This window comes from Tursiops truncatus, chromosome 16 (assembly GCF_011762595.2).
Source record: "Tursiops truncatus isolate mTurTru1 chromosome 16, mTurTru1.mat.Y, whole genome shotgun sequence".
Taxonomy (NCBI): Eukaryota; Metazoa; Chordata; class Mammalia; order Artiodactyla; family Delphinidae; genus Tursiops; species Tursiops truncatus.
In genome coordinates, this window is record NC_047049.1 from 59,553,939 (window position 1) to 59,573,002 (window position 19,064).

General features: G+C 37.3%; 1 protein-coding gene across 2 annotated transcripts in view; it reads left to right on the forward strand.

The window, feature by feature from the left end:
• Nucleotides 1–19,064, forward strand: part of MICU1 (mitochondrial calcium uptake 1) — a 201,022-nt gene that overhangs the window by 31,810 nt on the left and 150,148 nt on the right. For both annotated transcript variants that reach the window (XM_033841517.2, XM_019936105.3), the window contains exons 2-3: nt 4,323–4,484; nt 8,275–8,449. In XM_033841517.2, coding sequence (XP_033697408.1) covers nt 4,324–4,484; nt 8,275–8,449 — 336 coding nt within the window. In that variant the 5' untranslated portion in view covers nt 4,323. The remainder of the gene's footprint in view (nt 1–4,322; nt 4,485–8,274; nt 8,450–19,064) is intronic.

Below are 19,064 nucleotides of genomic sequence, written 5' to 3' on the forward strand. Positions count from 1 at the left end.
GGGGCGGGATAGGGAGGGTGGGAGGGAGACTCAAGAGGGAGGAGATATGGGGATATATGTATATATATAGCTGATTCACTTTGTTATAAAGCAGAAGCTAACACACCATTGTAAAGCAATTATAGTCCAATAAAGATGTTAAAAAAAATCTCCCTGTCTCATATCTCACCCACCTCCCACCCCCACCGGCACTATTGCTATTACTGTTTTGTGTGTCCTTCCAGAATTAATTAATAAGAACATACAAATACACATTCTTGTTTCCCTTTTTTTTACACGAAAGGTATCATACTATATATGTTGTCCCACACCTTGCTTTATTAAGATAACAGTATGTCTTGAAAATCTTTCCAAGTCTATACATAGTTTTTTCATTTTCTTTTTATTGCTATGTGATATTGCCTTGTATATATTGATATTTATCGTAGTGTAACCAGTTCTCTCTTGGTGATCACTGGGGTGGTTTTTAGTCTTTTGCTGTTTGTTACAAACCATGTTGCAATGAATGTTTGTGTGTGTAGTTTCAAAGGTGTGCAAGTATATCAATAGCGTATTATATCAGAAGTGGAATTGCTAGGTCAATATATGCAGTTTATATAGGTGATTTTGATGGATATTACCAAATTGCCCTCTGTAGATTGTACCAATTTACACATTCCTCAGCAGTGCCATTTCTACAGCATTGCCAACTAGTATGTTTTAAAACTTTTGGATTTTGCCAGCTTAATGAGTGAAAAACAGTTTGTCAGTATAGTTTTAATTTGCATTGTCTTATTATGTGTGATATTAAGTATCTTTTCATAGATTATAGAGCCATGTTTACTTCTGTTTTTCAACTGTCTTTTTATATCTTTAGCCCAACTTTCTGTTATTTTGTGAAATAATATTTTAATACTTTTTAATGGTTATCATTTTTAATATTTATATTACATTGTATCCTGTCATAACATTGTGTATCTTTCTGTAATTGGACACTTGATCTCCTTTTGAAGTGCGGCTATTATATTTATTTTTCTGGGAACAGTTTTGAAGAGGTTTCCCCCCCTTATGTTATTTATTTGGGAAGCAAGAATTTTGGGATCTATTGTAGGTTTTTGTACTAATTATCTATAAGTAAACTACATAACTTATCTAGATTTTAGTTGCTTCACCTGGAAAATAATGATGTTGAATTAAGTGATTTTCCGGTTCTGTGGCCCTTTGAAAGTTACCAAAAGCAATACATTAAGCATGATAGTTTAAAAATAATAGATACAGAAACACAGCAGTGATATAGTGTTACAGGTTTTTTGTTTTTTTTAAAAAAAAAACAACTTGTTCTGTTTCTTGTTGGGTAGATAATGCTTTTCTTTGGTAACAAGGTTATCTTTTACTTGCTTCTCTTGACATTTCTTGATTAGAAATACCTCTTCATCTTTTTTCAGTTGCAATTAAAAGCTATTTTTTAGAGGCATGCCTTTTTTTGGGAGAAGGATAGGGACTGTTAGGAAAGAGAAAAATGCACTGGTTTTGATTTAATTTAATCCATGTCATAAATGTGCATGTTAATCTTCATTACTGCATAACTGCTGCCAGTTGGCCTATTCAGTTTTCCAGACTCAGTTGGAAAGCTGATCTCCTTAAATCTGTTTAAACGGTCTCTCATCAAAAATTAACACATTCGACTAGTTACACTATTTCTTCAGTACAAAGCTGAGAATTAAATTATAATAGAGCCTGTTCTCAGTGGGATAATTTTTTTCCTCAGTTTATTTGACATCTATTGGAAATTACACTAGAGAAGATGACTAGATATGTATTGATGTGTACTTTGGGGAATGAGATTAAAACCAGTGGTGAAATGAGATGTAGACAGTAACATTTGAATTACAACATCAGATGTAAGTGGAATGTTAGTATAACTCAGAACCTCCAAAGTTTAAAATTCTCTGGAGCCATAGCATACGGATATGGATTCCCAAAGCTAATAAATCTTGAATATATCATATGGTCTTAGTCCCTCCCCCCGAATTGAAATAGATTAAATTTTGCCATACCTTTTTTCACCAGAGGTATGAGAACATTAAAGAAATAAAAGAAACCCTAAAGCTCCTGTAGGCAGTTCTCTCATCAATGGGTATACTCTTCTCTGAGGAGGAGAGATGAACTTCCTTTGTGCATAACTGTTTAGTAGTAGAATTGAGTCTAGATCTTGGGTCATTGGATTCCTATTCCATTTCACTTTCTACCATATTCCTTAGTGTTGCCATTATTTTAATTTCTTTTCCCTTTTTGTCTTCCTCATCTCCTATGCAGTTAGATTTTTTTTTTGCCACACCACACGACTTGCAGGATCTCAGTTCCCCAACCAGGGATTGAACCCGGGCGCTCAGCAGTGAGAGTGCAGAGTCCTAACCACTGGACCACCAGGGAATTCCAATGCAGTTAGATATTGATGTATGTCAAACACTGATATCTGATAGTTTTGTTTCTCTTTGGAAAATTTTATTTTATTTTTGGTTTCTATACTTAACCATCCTGATCTAGGTGCTCATCACAATACTTTTGGTTATTAGCTGCCTCTGACTGTACTCATTACTTCCCTGTTAGCTCTCTCTGCCTATGGTTCTTTGTAGTTTATTCTATTCACTGCTATTAGATAGATTGGAATTCTTTTAAAAATGTTTGCATCATGTTATTTTCCTTTTAAGGACTTCAGTGGCTCCCTGTTTGTTGTATATGTGATCAAAATTCTCAGTCCAGCATTCAAAGGATCTTCTCAAGTGATCATGGCTTTCCTATTTGGTCATTTATATATTCTCCATATCTGATCAGATGTTGTAAACTTATCTTCCAGCCTTATACCCCTTGCCTAGTCCAGCTTTTGAACTGGTTATGTTATTTGTCTTTCACATTGAGAACTTTCAAATGCTCTTTTCTTTCTGTTGTCAATGTTGAATAATGTTTTCTCCAGATATGAATGTTTTAGTTGTGCTTGTCTTTGTTACAGACAAAAGCAATGCTATGTATGAATGCACTTGTGGGTTTGGAAAATGTTAATTTAAAAATGAATCAGAAGTTGACGGATGTAAGAAAACATAAAAGACAATCTCCTTGGTGCTGGAATTTGCTAGAGTATGTGCAATAAAATGAGGTGATTTCTAGGATTGGAAGGGATGTAAGAATTGTGGTGCTGAAGCTTAGGTCATAGCATATAGGAGAAAAAATTAATTATTTCCCACTTTATCTTTAAGGGCAAGATTTAGCTCCAACTTTGGCATTGGACCTAGGTTGAATGAAGGAGGCTAAGAGAAAGATTTACTTAAGAGATTATAGGTATAGGTCCCAGAGAAGAATCAGTAACCACCTCGGTGATGTTAGGAGACAGCTAAATAGTCTAACTTGACCTGAACCCAAATAATGAAAGACATAGTTTTCTTAGTGTATTGGGGTTGAGAAATGTACTTAAATGTTCAGAGCCAGTACCTGTATAATTTGCAACTTGACATTTTTCATGTTAAAGTAAAATAGTTAAATATTTTAAGCAGCTGTGATGTAACAGGCTATGTGTTAGACTCTGTGTTTTCAAAGAGGAAAAGAATAATTTTGGCCTCAGAACCAATTGTGTATGTTGGGGGTTGGGGGGAGGCAAAGTTATGTATGAACAAATGCGTGAATATGTGAATATACATACAAAGTGCAAGGTAATTTAAATCAGGAAGAAATAAACTATGCTTTGAGAAAATCAAAGGGGAGAAGTATGGATACTTTGTGTGATTTGAATGAACTGCCACTACAAAAAGTCATGTAATCAAGAAGAAATGTCTGTTTCTCCTTCAGTCACCTGTAGATGGCTTTACAGTGAGTTCTTTTGGTGTAGCACTTTAGTAAATTTCTCTGACATCCATGGCTGTATCCTCACCAGAGTTTCCAGATCTCAATCCTGTTGGGAGTGGCCTGTTTACAGATTTATTCCTTTTTTGTTGCTCTGCAACAGCCCTTTAAGTAGTGACTGCTCCCTGTATCTAATGTCTCTTTACCCCTTAGTACTTAATTGCCTGTTGTAATTAATAATGCTTTATATTAAATTTTCCCTGTTCAAATTACCATGTGGTTTCTTCTAATTATACCTTGACTGATATGTAAGGTTTATAAGTAGTAGTACATTTCTCCTCAGGTTGTTCTGAGGATTAAATGGGATAATGCATAGTATTGCCAAGTGTTTAGAATACTGTCTGCCATTAAGTACTTAGTATTTGTTGGTGATGTTAATACTGTTACTATCATCATCATCACTGTCACTGCCACCAGCTAGGAGTAACATTTCTACTTTTTGTTCACAGGATGTTTCGTCTTAACTCTCTTTCTGCATTGGCAGAGCTGGCAGTGGGCTCTCGATGGTACCATGGAGCATCACAGCCCACCCAGATCAGGCGACGGCTGATGATGGTGGCTTTTCTTGGAGCATCTGCAGTAACTGCAAGTACTGGTCTCTTGTGGAAGAGGTGAGTGTTATCTGAGCATCCTGTTCCTGCATGTACTTTTATTCTTCCAGTTGTCTCCGTTATCTAAAAGGGATTGATTTCTGGCTTGACTTTGTATCGAAATTTCTTTGCTAAATCATTTGGCATTGATAATATTTGTCTATGAAATAAGATGTTTCAGGGAATTAGGCTATCATGTCAAAGCAACAAATAGGAAATATTCTGCTTCAAGGTCTGTCTGTCTTTTATAGGGTGAAAAAGAAGTTGGGAGGGGCATAATAAGCAAAGAGTCCATGGCTTTTTATTGGCTGAGTCCTTGTCAGGAAAGAAGAGGTGTCTTCTTCCTGTTGGGCTCTGCTATCATCACAGAGTGTGAGAGCTCCCGCTGACTGTAATTGAGGCTTCTGTTTATTAATTTTTTACATTTCCCCCTTTTGACCAAGATCTTTCTCTGAAAGCATTGCTGATCAAGAATCAGGTTTTCTACTATCAGTGAGTTTTCATATTTCAGTGCCAGGGAGAAACTTTCCTGGGTCTAATGTCTCATGTTGGAGAGGAAGTGCATAGATGGGAAAACTGTTGAGGTCACATTTGAGTAACAAGGAGGTGTAAGAGGGAGAACTCTCATGCACGTTTTATCTGAAGTTCACTGTTACCAAGATCATAGACATTGGAAATCATCTGAAACATTGTCATCATTAAAGGTTTCGGCAACACATTTCCAACAGGCCTTGTTCAGATATCTTGGGATAGCTGTCTCATCAGAAGTTGTCTCCTTCAATTTCAGGAAATCTTTGGTTTCAGGTCACCAGATGATGTGCAGGTCCAGTCAGGGTTTGGCGCTTTCTTTAGGTTTCTGACGTGAATCTAATAGTCTCTTCCTTGGAGTTTGGCAGCACAAAGGTTGGTTAGCAGTACCCGATAGAGGCCTCTCCAGCAAGCTTGAAGAGAGTTCTTCTGGAGGTGTCTTTTCCAATAGACAGAATCTCCAGGTGCAAGGTGTGATGCTTAAGGTCTTCATCTCCGAACAGTGCACTGTGAAAAGATTGCTTTACCAAAGCATGATTATTTTTAATAGAAGCAATTAGGTCTTTGGAATATTGGAGTATCTCTTCTTTTATCAGTTGTGGGTCAGAAGAAGGAGACAAGTGCATTGGGCATCCTATGACTGTTTCAAAGGGTGAGAGTTTATGAGTTCCAAAAGGGGTGGATCTGAGATTTAGGAGGACCAGTGACAATGCTTTGGTCAAGGTATTTGGAGGGCCTCTACAAATTTTGCCAATAGAGTCTTAGTAATGCCTTTAGTCCTTTTCATTAAACCAGAGGGTGGTAAGCACAGTGAAGGTCTTGTAAAACCAGCCTAAATTACATGTTAAGGTTCAGTCACTAAATAGTGTAGGAATTTGAAGGAATAGAGTCATTACCTTGGCTGAGTAAGTAGGGAAAATCTTTATAGAATAGATTATCAGTTTCAATCTCTAGTTAGCCCAAGGAGCCTTTACTGAACATTCAGTTTTTTTCTTGCTGTTCATAATAGAATGAACATGGGAAGCCCATCAGATGATTTGTCTTCATGTAGAATTTTCTTTCAAGTGCAAGTTTTTATCTAAATACCTGTTTGTGATTCTTTTGGTCTCACATTTCTTCTTTCAGTGCATTTTTTGTTGTTGTTGTGGTAAAAAATACGTATAACATAAAATTCACCATCCTGCAGTATAATCTTTAAAAATTGTGAATCACTGTATTGTATACCTGTAACTTACTGTACATCAACTATACTTCAGTTTTATACAGTAGGTTCTTATTAGTTATCTATTTTATATGTAGTAGTGTGTATATGTCAGTCCCAGTCTCCCAATTTATGCCTTTCCCCACTTTCCCCCTTGGTAACCATAAGTTTGTTTTCTACATCTGTGACTCAATTTCTGTTTTGTAAATAGGTTCATTTGTACCCTTTTTTTTAGATTCCACATATAAGCGATATCATATGATATTTGTCTTTGTCTGACTTACTTCACTCAGTATGACAATCTGTAGGTCCATCCTTGTTGCTGCAAATGGCATTATTTCATTCTTTTTCATGGTGGAGTAATATTTCATTGTATATATGTACCACATCTTCTTTATCCATGCCTCTGTCGATGGACATTTAGGTTGCTTCCGTGTCTTGGCTATTGTAAACAGTGCTGCAGTGAACTTTGGGGTGCATGTATCCTTTCGAATTATGGTTTTCTCCAGATATATGCCCAGGAGTGGGATTGCTGGATCATATGGTAGCTCTATTTTTAGTTTTTTAAGGAATCTCCATACTGTTCTCCATAGTGACTGTACCAATTTACATTCCCACCAACAGTGTAGGAGGGTTCCCTTTCCTCCACACCTTCTCCAGTATTTATTTTTTGTAGGTTTTTTGATGATGGCCATTCTGACCGGTGTGAGGTGAAACTTCATTGTAGATTTGGGTACCTCATTGTAGTTTTGATATGCATTTCTCTAATAATTAGTGATGTTGAACATCTTTTCATGTGCCTGTTGCCCATCTGGATGTTTTCTTTGGAGAAATGTCTCTTTAGATCTTCTGCCCATTTTTTGCTTGAGCTGTTTTTTTTTTTTTTTAAAGAGATACTTTTTTTTTTTTTTTCTCCCCACCATGTGGCATGTGGGATCTCAGTTCCCTGACTGGGGATCGAACCCGTGCCTGCCCCCTGTGATGGAAGCACAGAGTCTTAACCACTGGACCTCCAGGAAGTCCCGGGTTGTTTGTTTTTATGTTTTGGAGATTAATCCCATGTCAGTCGCTTCGTTTGCAAATTCTGTGTTGATTGATAGAAATTTAGGTTTCTCCCATATCTTGGCTATTGTGAATAATACTGCACTGAACATGAGAGTGTATATATCTCTTTGAGATCCTGACTTCAGTTCCTTGTGATGTGTAACCAGAAGTGGGATTGCTTAATCATATTCTAGTTAGAAAACTAACATATTCTATGGCTAGTTTTTTGAGTATCCTCCATACTGTTTTCCATAGTGGCTGTATCAATTTACTTTCCCACCTACAGTGTACCAGGCATCCCTTTTCTCCACATGCTTGCCTACACTTGTTATCTTTTGGGTTTTTGTTTTGTTATTTGTTTGTTTGTTTTTGAGCAAAGCCATCCTACCAGGTGTGAGGTGATATCTCGTGGTGGTTTTGATTTGCATTTCCCTGATGATTATTGATGTTGAGCACCTTTAATCAGGTTATTTATTTTGTTGCTATTGTGTTGTAAGAGTTCCTTTTATACATTTTAAATATTAACCCTTTATTAAATATATGGTTTGCAAATATTTTCTTCCATTGTGTAGATGGTCTTTTCATTTTGTTGATTATTGCTCTGCTGAAGGTTTTTAGTGTCATGTAATCCTGCCTGTTTTTGATTTGTTGCCTGTGCTTTTGGTGTCATATCCTTTATATTTAAGGCTGAATATTATTCTGTTATACAGAGATACCATATTCCCTTTATCCATTTATCTATCAGTATACATTTGGGTTGCTTCCACGTTTTAGCTATTGTGAATAATGCTGCTATTAACATGAGTGTGCAAAAATCTCTGAATGACCCTGCTTTCAGTTCTTTTGGATATATAACCGGAAGTGGGATTGCTGGATCATATGTTAGTTCTACTTTTAATTTTTTGAGGAACCTGTTCATGTCAAACTTTTCACGAATTTCATTGCTGTTGCTCCTGCTTAGCTTTATCTGAAAATCTTTATTTGTTTAATATGATGGACCTTCTTGATTGATAGATTTTTTTTTTTTTTAATATCCAGGGCCCTTGCACAATCCCCACCATCAGTAAACAACCTAAAGAGTGAACTTGGTGATAAAGGGAAGAGTAAAGATGAAGGGGAAGATTGTAACCACGAAAAAAAGGCTTCAGGTATTTGTCTTGAGCCTTATCCAGAAGAGAAAAAGAAGAAACGTTCTGGATTCAGAGACAGAAAAGTATGGAACACAGTCTTATAAATTATTAGAACTATAGTTAATTCTATTTTAGAATAATGCTGTTGAGTCTTTTATCATATATTTCAGATGGCTTATATTCACTTTGAAGTTATTCACCTCTTTGCTATTTTCCATCATGTTCTAAGGCAAAGGTACTCTTTGAATGTGAAGTTAATTGGGATAGTGAAAAGGACCTAGGATTGGTAATCAGGATTAACATGTATTTTCTTTGTTCTTTCAATTCAACCACCTAAGGTGATTATTGCTTTTTAGATCTTTCTGATTCTGAATGTTTTCATATATGTGAAGTTGAGTCTGTGATATACTGATTTGTCATGATGCCAAATTGTAAAGGCAGAATAAAATCTCTTTGGAAATATACAAATATTTCCAAAAAATCAACTAATTTTGAGGACAGCATCAACTCAACGTAATTCCAGCATTTTATATCTTTAACACAATATGCTGTTATACAGTTTTACCTGAGAAAAGTTTAGCTCCTCTGTAATAATGCCTATGATATTGGGCATTTGAATTCAGCAGACCAGTGATGAAAAGTCAAAAGGTTGAATTTCTTAGACATTTTGCATGTTAGCATTGAAATTCAGGGAATTACCTTTACTTGCTAAAATATAGCTAATCAGTGCAACAAGATAATTTGAGTTACTTTGTGTGTGTTGGGGGGGCTGTATAACTGCAAGCAAGAAAAATTTGGATCTTCTGTTTATTTGGATGAAGCTGTTAAATATGTCTTCTCATTTCCCAAATCCACTTCTGATTAAACTGAATTTGAACAAAAGTTATGTATCACAACTTAATTATCTATCATGCCATTTTTTCCAAAATGATACATTTATTTAATCTTTTGCCCTGAATGAATTTGAGGAAAGTTCAAATTTATCTTGCACAATCAGCTTCACTTATAGTCAAACTTTACATTTTACAGTGTTGGGCAAAAATGACCCAAGTAAATGTTTATTTTTGAATCTTCCATTTTCTGCTCCCGCTTTCTGCTTAGCAGATGACTATATCTTATGCTTCACAGAAAAAATGAAAGCTATCAGTGTAATTTACTTAATTAGTAGTAATAAAACCTTTCTAATCTATATCTGAAATAGTTTTTATTTCTTTCACTAAAGTCTCAGTGAATGGGTAACCATTCCATGTGTCATTTTGTCTCCCCGAGAACCTATTTAAAAACGTACTTTTTCTATCCCGTTTTTTTTTAAATTTTTTATTTATTTATTTTTGGCTGCGTTGGATCTTCATTGCTGTGCGCAGACTTTCTCTAGTTGTGGCAAGTGGGGGCTACTCTTCGTTGCGGTGCGCGGGCTTCTCACTGGGGTGACTTCTCTTGTTGCAGAGCATGGGCTCTAGGCGTGCAGGCTTCAGTAGTCGTGGCACGTGGGCTGAGTAGTCGTGGCTCGTGGGCTCTAGAGCATAGGCTCACGGGTTGTGGCACATGGGCTTAGTTGCTCCACGGTATGTGAGATCTTAGCAGACCAGGGCTCGAACCTATGTCCCTTGCATTGGCAGGCAGATTGTTAACCACTGCGCCACCAGGGAAGCCATATCCCGTTTTTAAGAATTTTGTTTAATTAAGAAAAAAAATTTTTTTTGGGCCACACCTTGTGGCACGTGCAATTTCCCTGACCAGGGATTGAACCCACACGCCTGCAGTGGAAGCGCTGAGTCTTAACCACTGGACAACTAGGGAAGCCCCCAACTTCATTTTTTTGCATGTGGATATCCAATTTTCCCAACATCATTTGTTGAAAAGGCTGTCCTTTCTCCATTGAACGGTTGTGGCACCCTTGTCAAAATCATTTGATGATGTGTCTGAGGGTTTATTTCTGGGCTTTCTTTTCTATTTGTCTGCTCTATATGATTGTCTTTGTGCCAGTACCACATTTTTCTTATGACTGTAATAAGTTTTGAAATCAGGAAGTTGGAGTCCTCCAAATTTGTTCTTCTTTTTCAAAATTATTTTGGGTCTTTGGAGTCCCTTGAGATTGCATGATGGACACATAGGTTGTTACCGTACCTTGGCAATTGTGAACAGTGCTGCAATTAACATGGAGTACAGATATCTCTTTGAGATGCTGATTTCATTTCCTTTGGATATATACCCAGAAGCTGGATTATTGGGTCATATGGTTCTATTTTTTTTTTAATTTATAAATTTATTTATTTTATTTATTTTTGGCTGTGTTGGGTCTTCATTGCGGTGCGTGGGCTTCTCATTGCGGTGGCTTCTCTTGTTGCAGAGCACGGGCTCTAGGTGTGCAGGCTTCAGTAGTTGTGGCTCACGGGCTCTAGAGCACAGGCTCAGTAGTTGTGGCACATGGGCTTAGTTGCTCTGCAGAATGTGGAATCTTCTTGGACCAGGGCTCGAACCCATGTCTCCTGCATTGGCAGGTGGATTCTCAACCACTGCGCCACCAGGGAAGCCTGGTAGTTCTATTTTTAATTTCTTGAGGAACCTCTGTACTGTTTTCCATAGTGACTGAATCAATTTATGTTCCCACCAACAGTGCAAAAGTGTTCCCTTTTCTCCATACCCTCACCAACACTTGTTATCTCTTATCTTTTTTAAAAAAAATTTATTTTATATTGGAGTATAGTTGATTAACAATGTTGTGTTACTTTTAGGTGTACAGCGAAGTGATTCAGTTATACATATACAAGTATCTACGCTTTTTCAAATTCTTTTCCCATTTAGGTTAGTACAGAATATTGAGAAGAGTTCCCTGTGCTATACAGTAGGTCCCTGTTGGTTATCTGTTTTAAATATAGCAGTGTGTACATGTCAATTCCAAACTCCCAGTGTCTCCCTCCCCCCAACCCTTCCCTGCTGGTAACCGTAAGTTTGTTCTCTAAGTCTATGAGTCTGTTTTGTAAATAAGTTCATTTGTGTCATTTTTTTTAGATTCCACATATAAGCGATATCAATGATATTTGTCTTTCTCTGTCTGACTTACTTCACTTAGTATGATAATCTCCATGTCCATCCATGTTGCTGCCAGTGGCGTTATTTCATTCTTTTTCATGGCTGAGTAATATTCCCTTAAGTATATGTGCCACATCTTCTTTATCCATTCATCTGTCGACGGACATTTAGGTTGTTTTCATGTCTTGGCTATTGTTAACAGTGCTGCAGTGAACATTGGGGTGCATGTATTCTTTCAAACCATGGGTTTCTCCAGATATATGCCCAGGAGTGGGATTACTGGATCATATGGTAGCTCTATTTTTAGTTTTTTAAGGAACTTCCATACTGTTCTCCATAGTGGCTGTACTAATTTATATTCCCACCAACAGCGTAGTAGGGTTCACTTTTCTCCACACCCTCTCCAGCACTTATTGTTTGTGGACTTTTTGATGATGGCCATTCTGACTGGTATGAGGTCCTCATTGTAGTTTTGATTTGCGGTTCTCTGATAATTAGTGACGTTGAGCATCTTTTCATGTGCTTTTTGGCCATCTGTATGTCTTCTTTGGAGAAATGTCTATTTAGATCTCCCACCCATTTTTCGATTTTTTTTTTCCCCGTGCCATGCGGCTTGCAGGATCTTAGTTCCCCGATCAGGGATTGAACCTGTGCCCTTGGCAGTGAAAGTGTGGAGTCATGACCACTGGACCACCAGGGAATTCCCTGTTTGTTTTCTTGACAGAGCTGAATGAACTCTTTGTATATTTTGGAGATTAATCTCCGATTGGTCACTTTGTTTGCAAATATTTTCTTCCATTCTGTGGGTTTTCTTTTTGTTTTGTTTATGGTTTCATTTGTTGTGCAGAAGCTTTTAAGTTTAACTAGGTCCCATTTGTTTATTTTTGTTTTTATTACTCTAGGGGGTGGATCCAAAAAGATATTGCTGCAATTTATGTCAAAGAGTGTTCTGCCTATGTTTTCCTCTAAGAGTTTTATAGTGTCCAGTGTTACATTTAGCTCTTTAATCCATTTTAAGTTTATTTTCATGTGTGGTGTTAGAGAATGTTTTAATGTCATTCTTTTACATGTAGCTGTCCAGTTTTCCCAGCACCACTTATTGAAGAGACTGTTTTTTCTCCATTGTATATTCTTGCCTCCTTTGTCATAGATTAATTGACCATAGGTGCGTGGGTTTATTTCTGGGTTTTCTATCCTGTTCCATTGATCTAATTTCTGTTTTTGTGCCAGTACCACACTGTTTTGAGTACTGTAGCTTTGTAGTATAGCCTGAAGTCAGGGAGCCTGATTCCTCCAGCTCTGTCTTTTGTGTCTCCACACAGACACAGGTCTTTTGTATCTCCATATAAATGTAAAAATTTTTTGTACTAGTTCTGTGAAAAATGCCATTGGTAATTTGATAGGGATTGCATTGAATCTGTACATTGCCTTGGGTAGTATAGGCATTTTGACAATATTGATTCTTCCAATCCAAAATCTTCTTTCTTAATGTAGGCATTTATTGCTATGAATTTCCTTTTAGAATTGCTTTTGCTGCATCCCATGTTTTGATATTTTGTGTTTCCACTTTCATTCCTCTTAAGATACTTTCTGATTTCTGTTTTCATTTCTTCCTTGACCCATTGGTTTTTCAGGAATGTGTTGTTTAATCTGCACATATTTTTGAATTTTCTAGTTTTCTTCTTTTTGTAGTTGAACTTTAGCTGCATACCATTATGGTCAAAAAAGATACTTGATATGATTTCAGTCTTAAATTTATAAAGCCTTGTTTTGTGACCTAACATGTGATCCCTGCTGGAGAGGGTCCCATGTGCACTTGAGAATAATGTGTGTTCTGGTGCTTTTGAATGGAATTTTCTGTAAATGTCTTTGAGTTCATCTGGTCTAATATGTAGTTCAAGTCCAATGTTTCCTCATTTATTTTATATTCAGATGATCAGTTGTTCAAAATGGGGTATCAAAGTTCCCTTCTATTATTATATTGCTGTCTTTTTCTCCCTTTAGTTCTATTAATATTTGCTTTATAAATTTAGGATCTCTCATGTTGGGTATAAAACTGTTTACAAATGTTTTATCCTCCTTATGAATTGATCTTATATAGTTATATTGTTCTGTTTTTTGTCTCTTGTTACAGTCTTTGGCTTAAAGTTTATTTTTCCTGATACAAATTTAGCTACCCCTGATTTCTGTTGGCTGTGTTTTCATGGAATATCTTTTTCCATTATTTCCCTCCAGTCTGGGTGTGTCCTTAAAGCTGATGTGAGTCTCTTGTAGGCAGCATATAGTTGGATGTTTTTTTTATTCATTTAGCCACTCTGTGTCTTTGATTTTAGAGTTTAGTCCATTTACATTTAAGGTAATTGTTGATGAATATGCACTTATGATTGCTATTTTGTTATTTGTTTTCTTGGTGTTTTATAATTCCTCTGTCCTTTTATTCCTCTGTTATTCTCTTCCTTGGTGATTTGATGATTTTTTGCAATGATATCCTTAGATTTCTTTTCGTCTTTTGTGTTTCCAGTATAGGCTTTTGCTTTGTGTGTACCATGGGGTTTACATAAAACACCTTATATTTGTAACAGTGTATTTTAAGCTGATAACTTCCAACATATACAAAAACTCTATATACTCCCCCCCATATTTTATGTTTTTCATATCACAGTTTATATTTTTTATATTGTATGTCCATTTAAAAATTATTGTAATTATTTTAATACCTTTTCCTTTTACCTTTCATATTAGAGTTAGAAGTGATTTACCCACTACTATTAAAAATTAGAGCATTCTGAATATATTTACCTTTACCAGTGAGTTTTATATCTTGACATGTTTTCCTGTTAATAATTATTCATTTTTGTTTCTGCTTGAGGAATTAATTAGCTCTTTAACATTTCTTGTAAGATTGGTCTAGTGCTGATGCAGCTCCCTCAGCTTTTGCTTATTTGGAAAAGTCTTTATTTCTTTTTCAATGCTGAATCACAACTTTGCCAGGTAGAGTTTTCGTGGTTGTCAGTTTTCTTCTTTCAGCACTTTGAATATATCATCCCCTTCCCTTCTGGCTGCAAAGTTTCTGCTGAAAAAATTTGCTGATAGTATTATGGGAGGTTCCTTTGAATATAACAAGTTGCTTTTCTCTTGCTTTTATGATTCTCTCCTTGCCTTTAACTTTGACAGTGTGTGTTTTTTTTTGGATTCATCTTGTTTAGAACTCTATAGGCTTTCTGGATCTGGATGTCTGTTTCTTTCCCCAGATTAGGGACGTTTTCATCAGTATTTCATTGAATAAGTTTTCTGCCCCCTTTTTCTTTTTTTGTAATTTTTATTTTTAATTCATTTTTTTATTGAAGTATAGTTGAATTACAATGTTATGTTAATTACTGCTGTATAGCAAAGTGACTCATTTATACATATATATATGCATTCTTTTTCAAATTCTTTTCCATTATGGTTTATCACAGGATATTGAATATAGTTCCCTGTGCTATATAGTAGGGCCTTGTGGTTTATCCATTCTATATATACCAGTTTGCATCTGCTAATCCCCAATTTCCAGTCCAACCCTCTCGCACTCTGCCCCCTTTTTCTTGTTCTTTCTACTTCTACGACCCCTTTAATGTGTATTTTGGTTCACTTGATGGTATTCCATATGTCCCTTAAGATATCTTTATTCTCTTTCATTCTCTATTCTGGCTCCTCTGTATGAGTTCCACTGTTTGTCTTTGAGTTCACTTATTCTTTCTTCTATGTGATCTAGTCTGCTGTTGAACCCTTCTATTGAATTATTCAGTTCATTTATTGCATTCTTTAGTTCTGTGATTTCTGTTTGGTACATTTCTATCTCTGTGGGGGTTTTTTGTTTGTTTTTTAATAAAGTTATTTATTTATTTATTCATTTATTATTTTTGGCTGCATTGGGTCTTTGTTGCTGCATGTGGGCTTTCTCTAGTTGCGGTGAGTGGGAGCTACTCTTCGTTGTGGTGCGCGGGCTTGTCTCTGTGATGGCTTCTCTTGTTGTGGAGCATGGGCTCTAGGCGCTCAGGCTTCAATAGTTGTGGCACACGTGCTCAGTAGTAGTGGCTTGCAGTCTCTAGAGCGCAGGCTCAGTAGTTGTGGTGCATGGGCTTAGTTGCTCCGTGGTATGTGGGATCTGCACGGACCGGGGATCGAACCTGTGTCCCCTGCATTGGCAGGCAGATTCTTAACCACTGTACCACCAAGGAAGTCCCTGTCTCTGTGTTTTAATTCTTTTTATTGTTCATGCATTGTTCTTCTGACCTTGGTGAGCATCCTTTTATAAGTGTTATTTTGAACTCTAGATCATGGAAATCACTTCTTTGTTTCATTAAGGTCTGTTTCTGGAGTTTTAACTTGTTCTTTTTGGGAACATATTTGTCTGTTTCCTTATTTTCCTAGACTTTCTGTGTTGGTTTCTAGTCCTTAGCTGAAACAGCCATCTCTCCCTGTCTTGGCAGAATGGTCTCATGTATGAGATGAACCTTGCCAATCAGCCTGGCCCAAGCTCTTGATTGTCTCTAAAACCTTTTTGATTGTCCAAGTTGCCTTCTTTGTTTTTGGTGCCTCCCTGTAGTTGAGAGTGTGCCAAGACTTGTCAGTGTCCCAAAGCAAAGGATCACAGTCAGCACTTAGATGCATGTTGATTGGAAGCTGGCTTTTCAGGAAACATCTGGGAAACTAACTAGTGAAGCCCTTTCTAGGGAGAAACTGGGAGATGGGAGTTTTTGCCTGCTTTCCCTGAGCTTGGCCCAAGTGTATAGCCATAGGGTTGTGCTCCTGTACCCATTACAATCTGCTTTTTTTGCTACAGTCCTGTGGGACTCAAGAATGCAAGCCCTGTTGACTTGCAGAGCCAGGTGATTCAGGGACTTATACCTCAGATGACAGCTAATAATGCTGAGGTGCAGACGTGTGTATAAGCTCCTTCCAGGGAGATCCTAGCAATTTGGAGTAGGCTAGATGGAGAAGTTGGATGAGGCATCCACTCTCTTCCCCAGTCCCCATGGAGGATGTCAGCCAGCCCTTAGATGTGTGCTAAATTAGAAGCCTGACCTTCCAGCAGCAGCTTTTAATATATGCAAATAGACCTGTTTCAAGGGAAGACTGGGAGGTAGGTGTTTTTTGCCTTCTTCCTCTGCACTGATCCCTGGGGCAACAGATACTCTGAGTTCTCCAGAGCCTGTTAAAAACTGTTTCTTTGTTTTCTGTAGTCTTGTGGGTCTCATGGATGCAAGTCCCATTGGCTTTCATAGTAGTTGTTTTGGGGGCCCATCCTTCAAGTGGGAGTCTTACAAGTTGGGGTGCTAGATGCAGCATCCAAACCCTTTACTGCTCAGGGAGAAGCTGGAGTTTGAGAGTTCTCTCCCATTTGTATGGCACTGTGCCAGAGGTGGGATTTATGGCAAGAGTGTGTCTCAGTCTTTCCTACCAGTTTTGATGTTGGTACTTTCTCGTTAACACAATGTATAGGCATTGTTCAGCTAGTTTCTGGATTTCTTTCAGAGGGAAATACTCCATGTATAGCTGTACATTTGATGCATCCATGGGAGATGGGGAGTTCAGGAGCTTCTCATGTCGCTATTTTGGATTTGGAATGGTATCTTCATATTAAGAAGCCAAATTATTTGGTTCAGTACAATTGTAAATACTTTTAAATTGATTGATAGGTGAACATGAATAATAAAAGACATAAAATATGCTCTATATACCAAACAAAATCCTTAAGAACTTAGGTGACTAGAAAACCCAAGTAAGTTTACTTATTACACACATAGCAGAACAAATGAAAAACAGAAGGAAAGTAACATTTATTGAGCATTTTCTGTCTTCCAGGCATAGTATATGTACATACATATGCACACATGTAAATGTGTGTATGTTCGTGCATATATGTGTGTATATACACACATATACATGTATGCATACATACTTACATATATACTTAATGCTTGAAGCAACTGAGTAACTTGTCTAAAGTAGTATAGCTGGTTACTTATAATAGAAGGAATCAAATATAAGTCTGTGTAACTCTAAAACCCTTGCTCTTTCCATTGCATTCTTCTAACATAACATGTTTTGGTTACAAAATTTTGCTCATGGTGTACCCTAGGTCAGTTAACATCATGCCATTTCAGATTTCTAAAGGTGATCCTGAGCCCTGTTTTTTTACTTTACCTTTTTTAATGGTTGTTACTAGTTTGCTAGTTTTCCACTGAATAGAAGTGATGTTAGCCACTTCTAGACCTGGCACACAATATCTCCCACAAGGTTCTTCAATGCCCTTTCTCCCTTTCTTGCAGGCTGGAATGGCCCTGAGTAGAACTGACCTTGGAAGCCGCATGTTGGCTGCTTTCATCTTGACGTTGGTTCTTTACTTTTGTTCCAGGGGTTGTAGTTGTCAGGGCTGTGAACTGTAGAGCTGAGAGGGACCTATTTCTCCCAGGCACAAATTTTGGGGATGGATTGGGGGTTCTTTTATCCAAGTTGGTCTGGGCCGTTTCCAGGATCTTCTGAGCTTTACAAGAGGCTCCAGAAACAGAGGCTGCATCTCAGTGCTGACTTCCCTTCACATGAGCCCCCTAAGCCATCAAGGGAAACTGATGAAAAATGGGGGTTGGGAGAGGCTCCATCCAAGCAGACTCAGAGTGGGGGTAGATCAGGACCCTTGTCTCTGGAGCTACAGCTGTGGGTAGGAGCAAGGGTCTTGGATGCAGTAAAATGCCCAGCGCAGATAGTGTGAGCCCAGCTGGGTTGTGCGGCATTAGGGTAGGGTCACTAGGCACAGGATGGGGGTGTGGGGAGGGGGCTTTGGCTGGCTGGCTGAAGGCATGGATCTGGGAAGTGCCAGCCACCTGGCCTATCCACCCAGCCTATCCACCCAGCCATTTCTCAGAGTAGTTGGTTGCAGCTTCTATTTGGCTACACTTGTGCCTTTCATATAGGAAATATAATGCTGAATTTTGATACAAGTAAGTCTGGCTGTTTTAGTGAAGACAGCTCTCTTAACATCATGAAACTCAAGAATGTTTTAAGTAGATGATTGAATGTAACTATTATAATTTCCTTAGTAAATCTTTTCACCAGGTTAAACGTTCCAAAATTCTTCAACGGTTTTCTATATATCTTAGCTTCCAAGCCTTTGTTATCTTGGATGCTATATTTTAAACCCTTTATATAATAGTTGTTAGTGTTCCTTTAACATGACTACTTAAAAGGAGGCAGCTGCATATCAAATTGTGTGATATGGTCTTTAAGATACATTGCTAAGTGAAAAAAAGCAAAAATATACTATACAGTATGTCTATACTAAACTCTACCAGTGCAGGAATGGAGAAGGTCTATCTCCTCAACCTATTATTTCAAACTAAAACTAATTAATAATATTCAGCAGCATATTTTTTTGGTAACAATCAAGGATCTGATTTTCAGTCTGTAAATCATTGACTTTTAAGTTGTTATTTTTCTATCTTTATCTTATATATGATTGACTTTTTAGTTTACAAATCCATCTTTGGCAGTAGCTGTAGCCCATACCCTAAATATTGTAAACTGATTATTTTTTGTTCTATAGCTGGTATGATCCAGCAGATAGTTGTAGTTAAATATAAAATGCCTTTGATTTAAGACTCATAGCTAAGTCTTAAGGCTGCT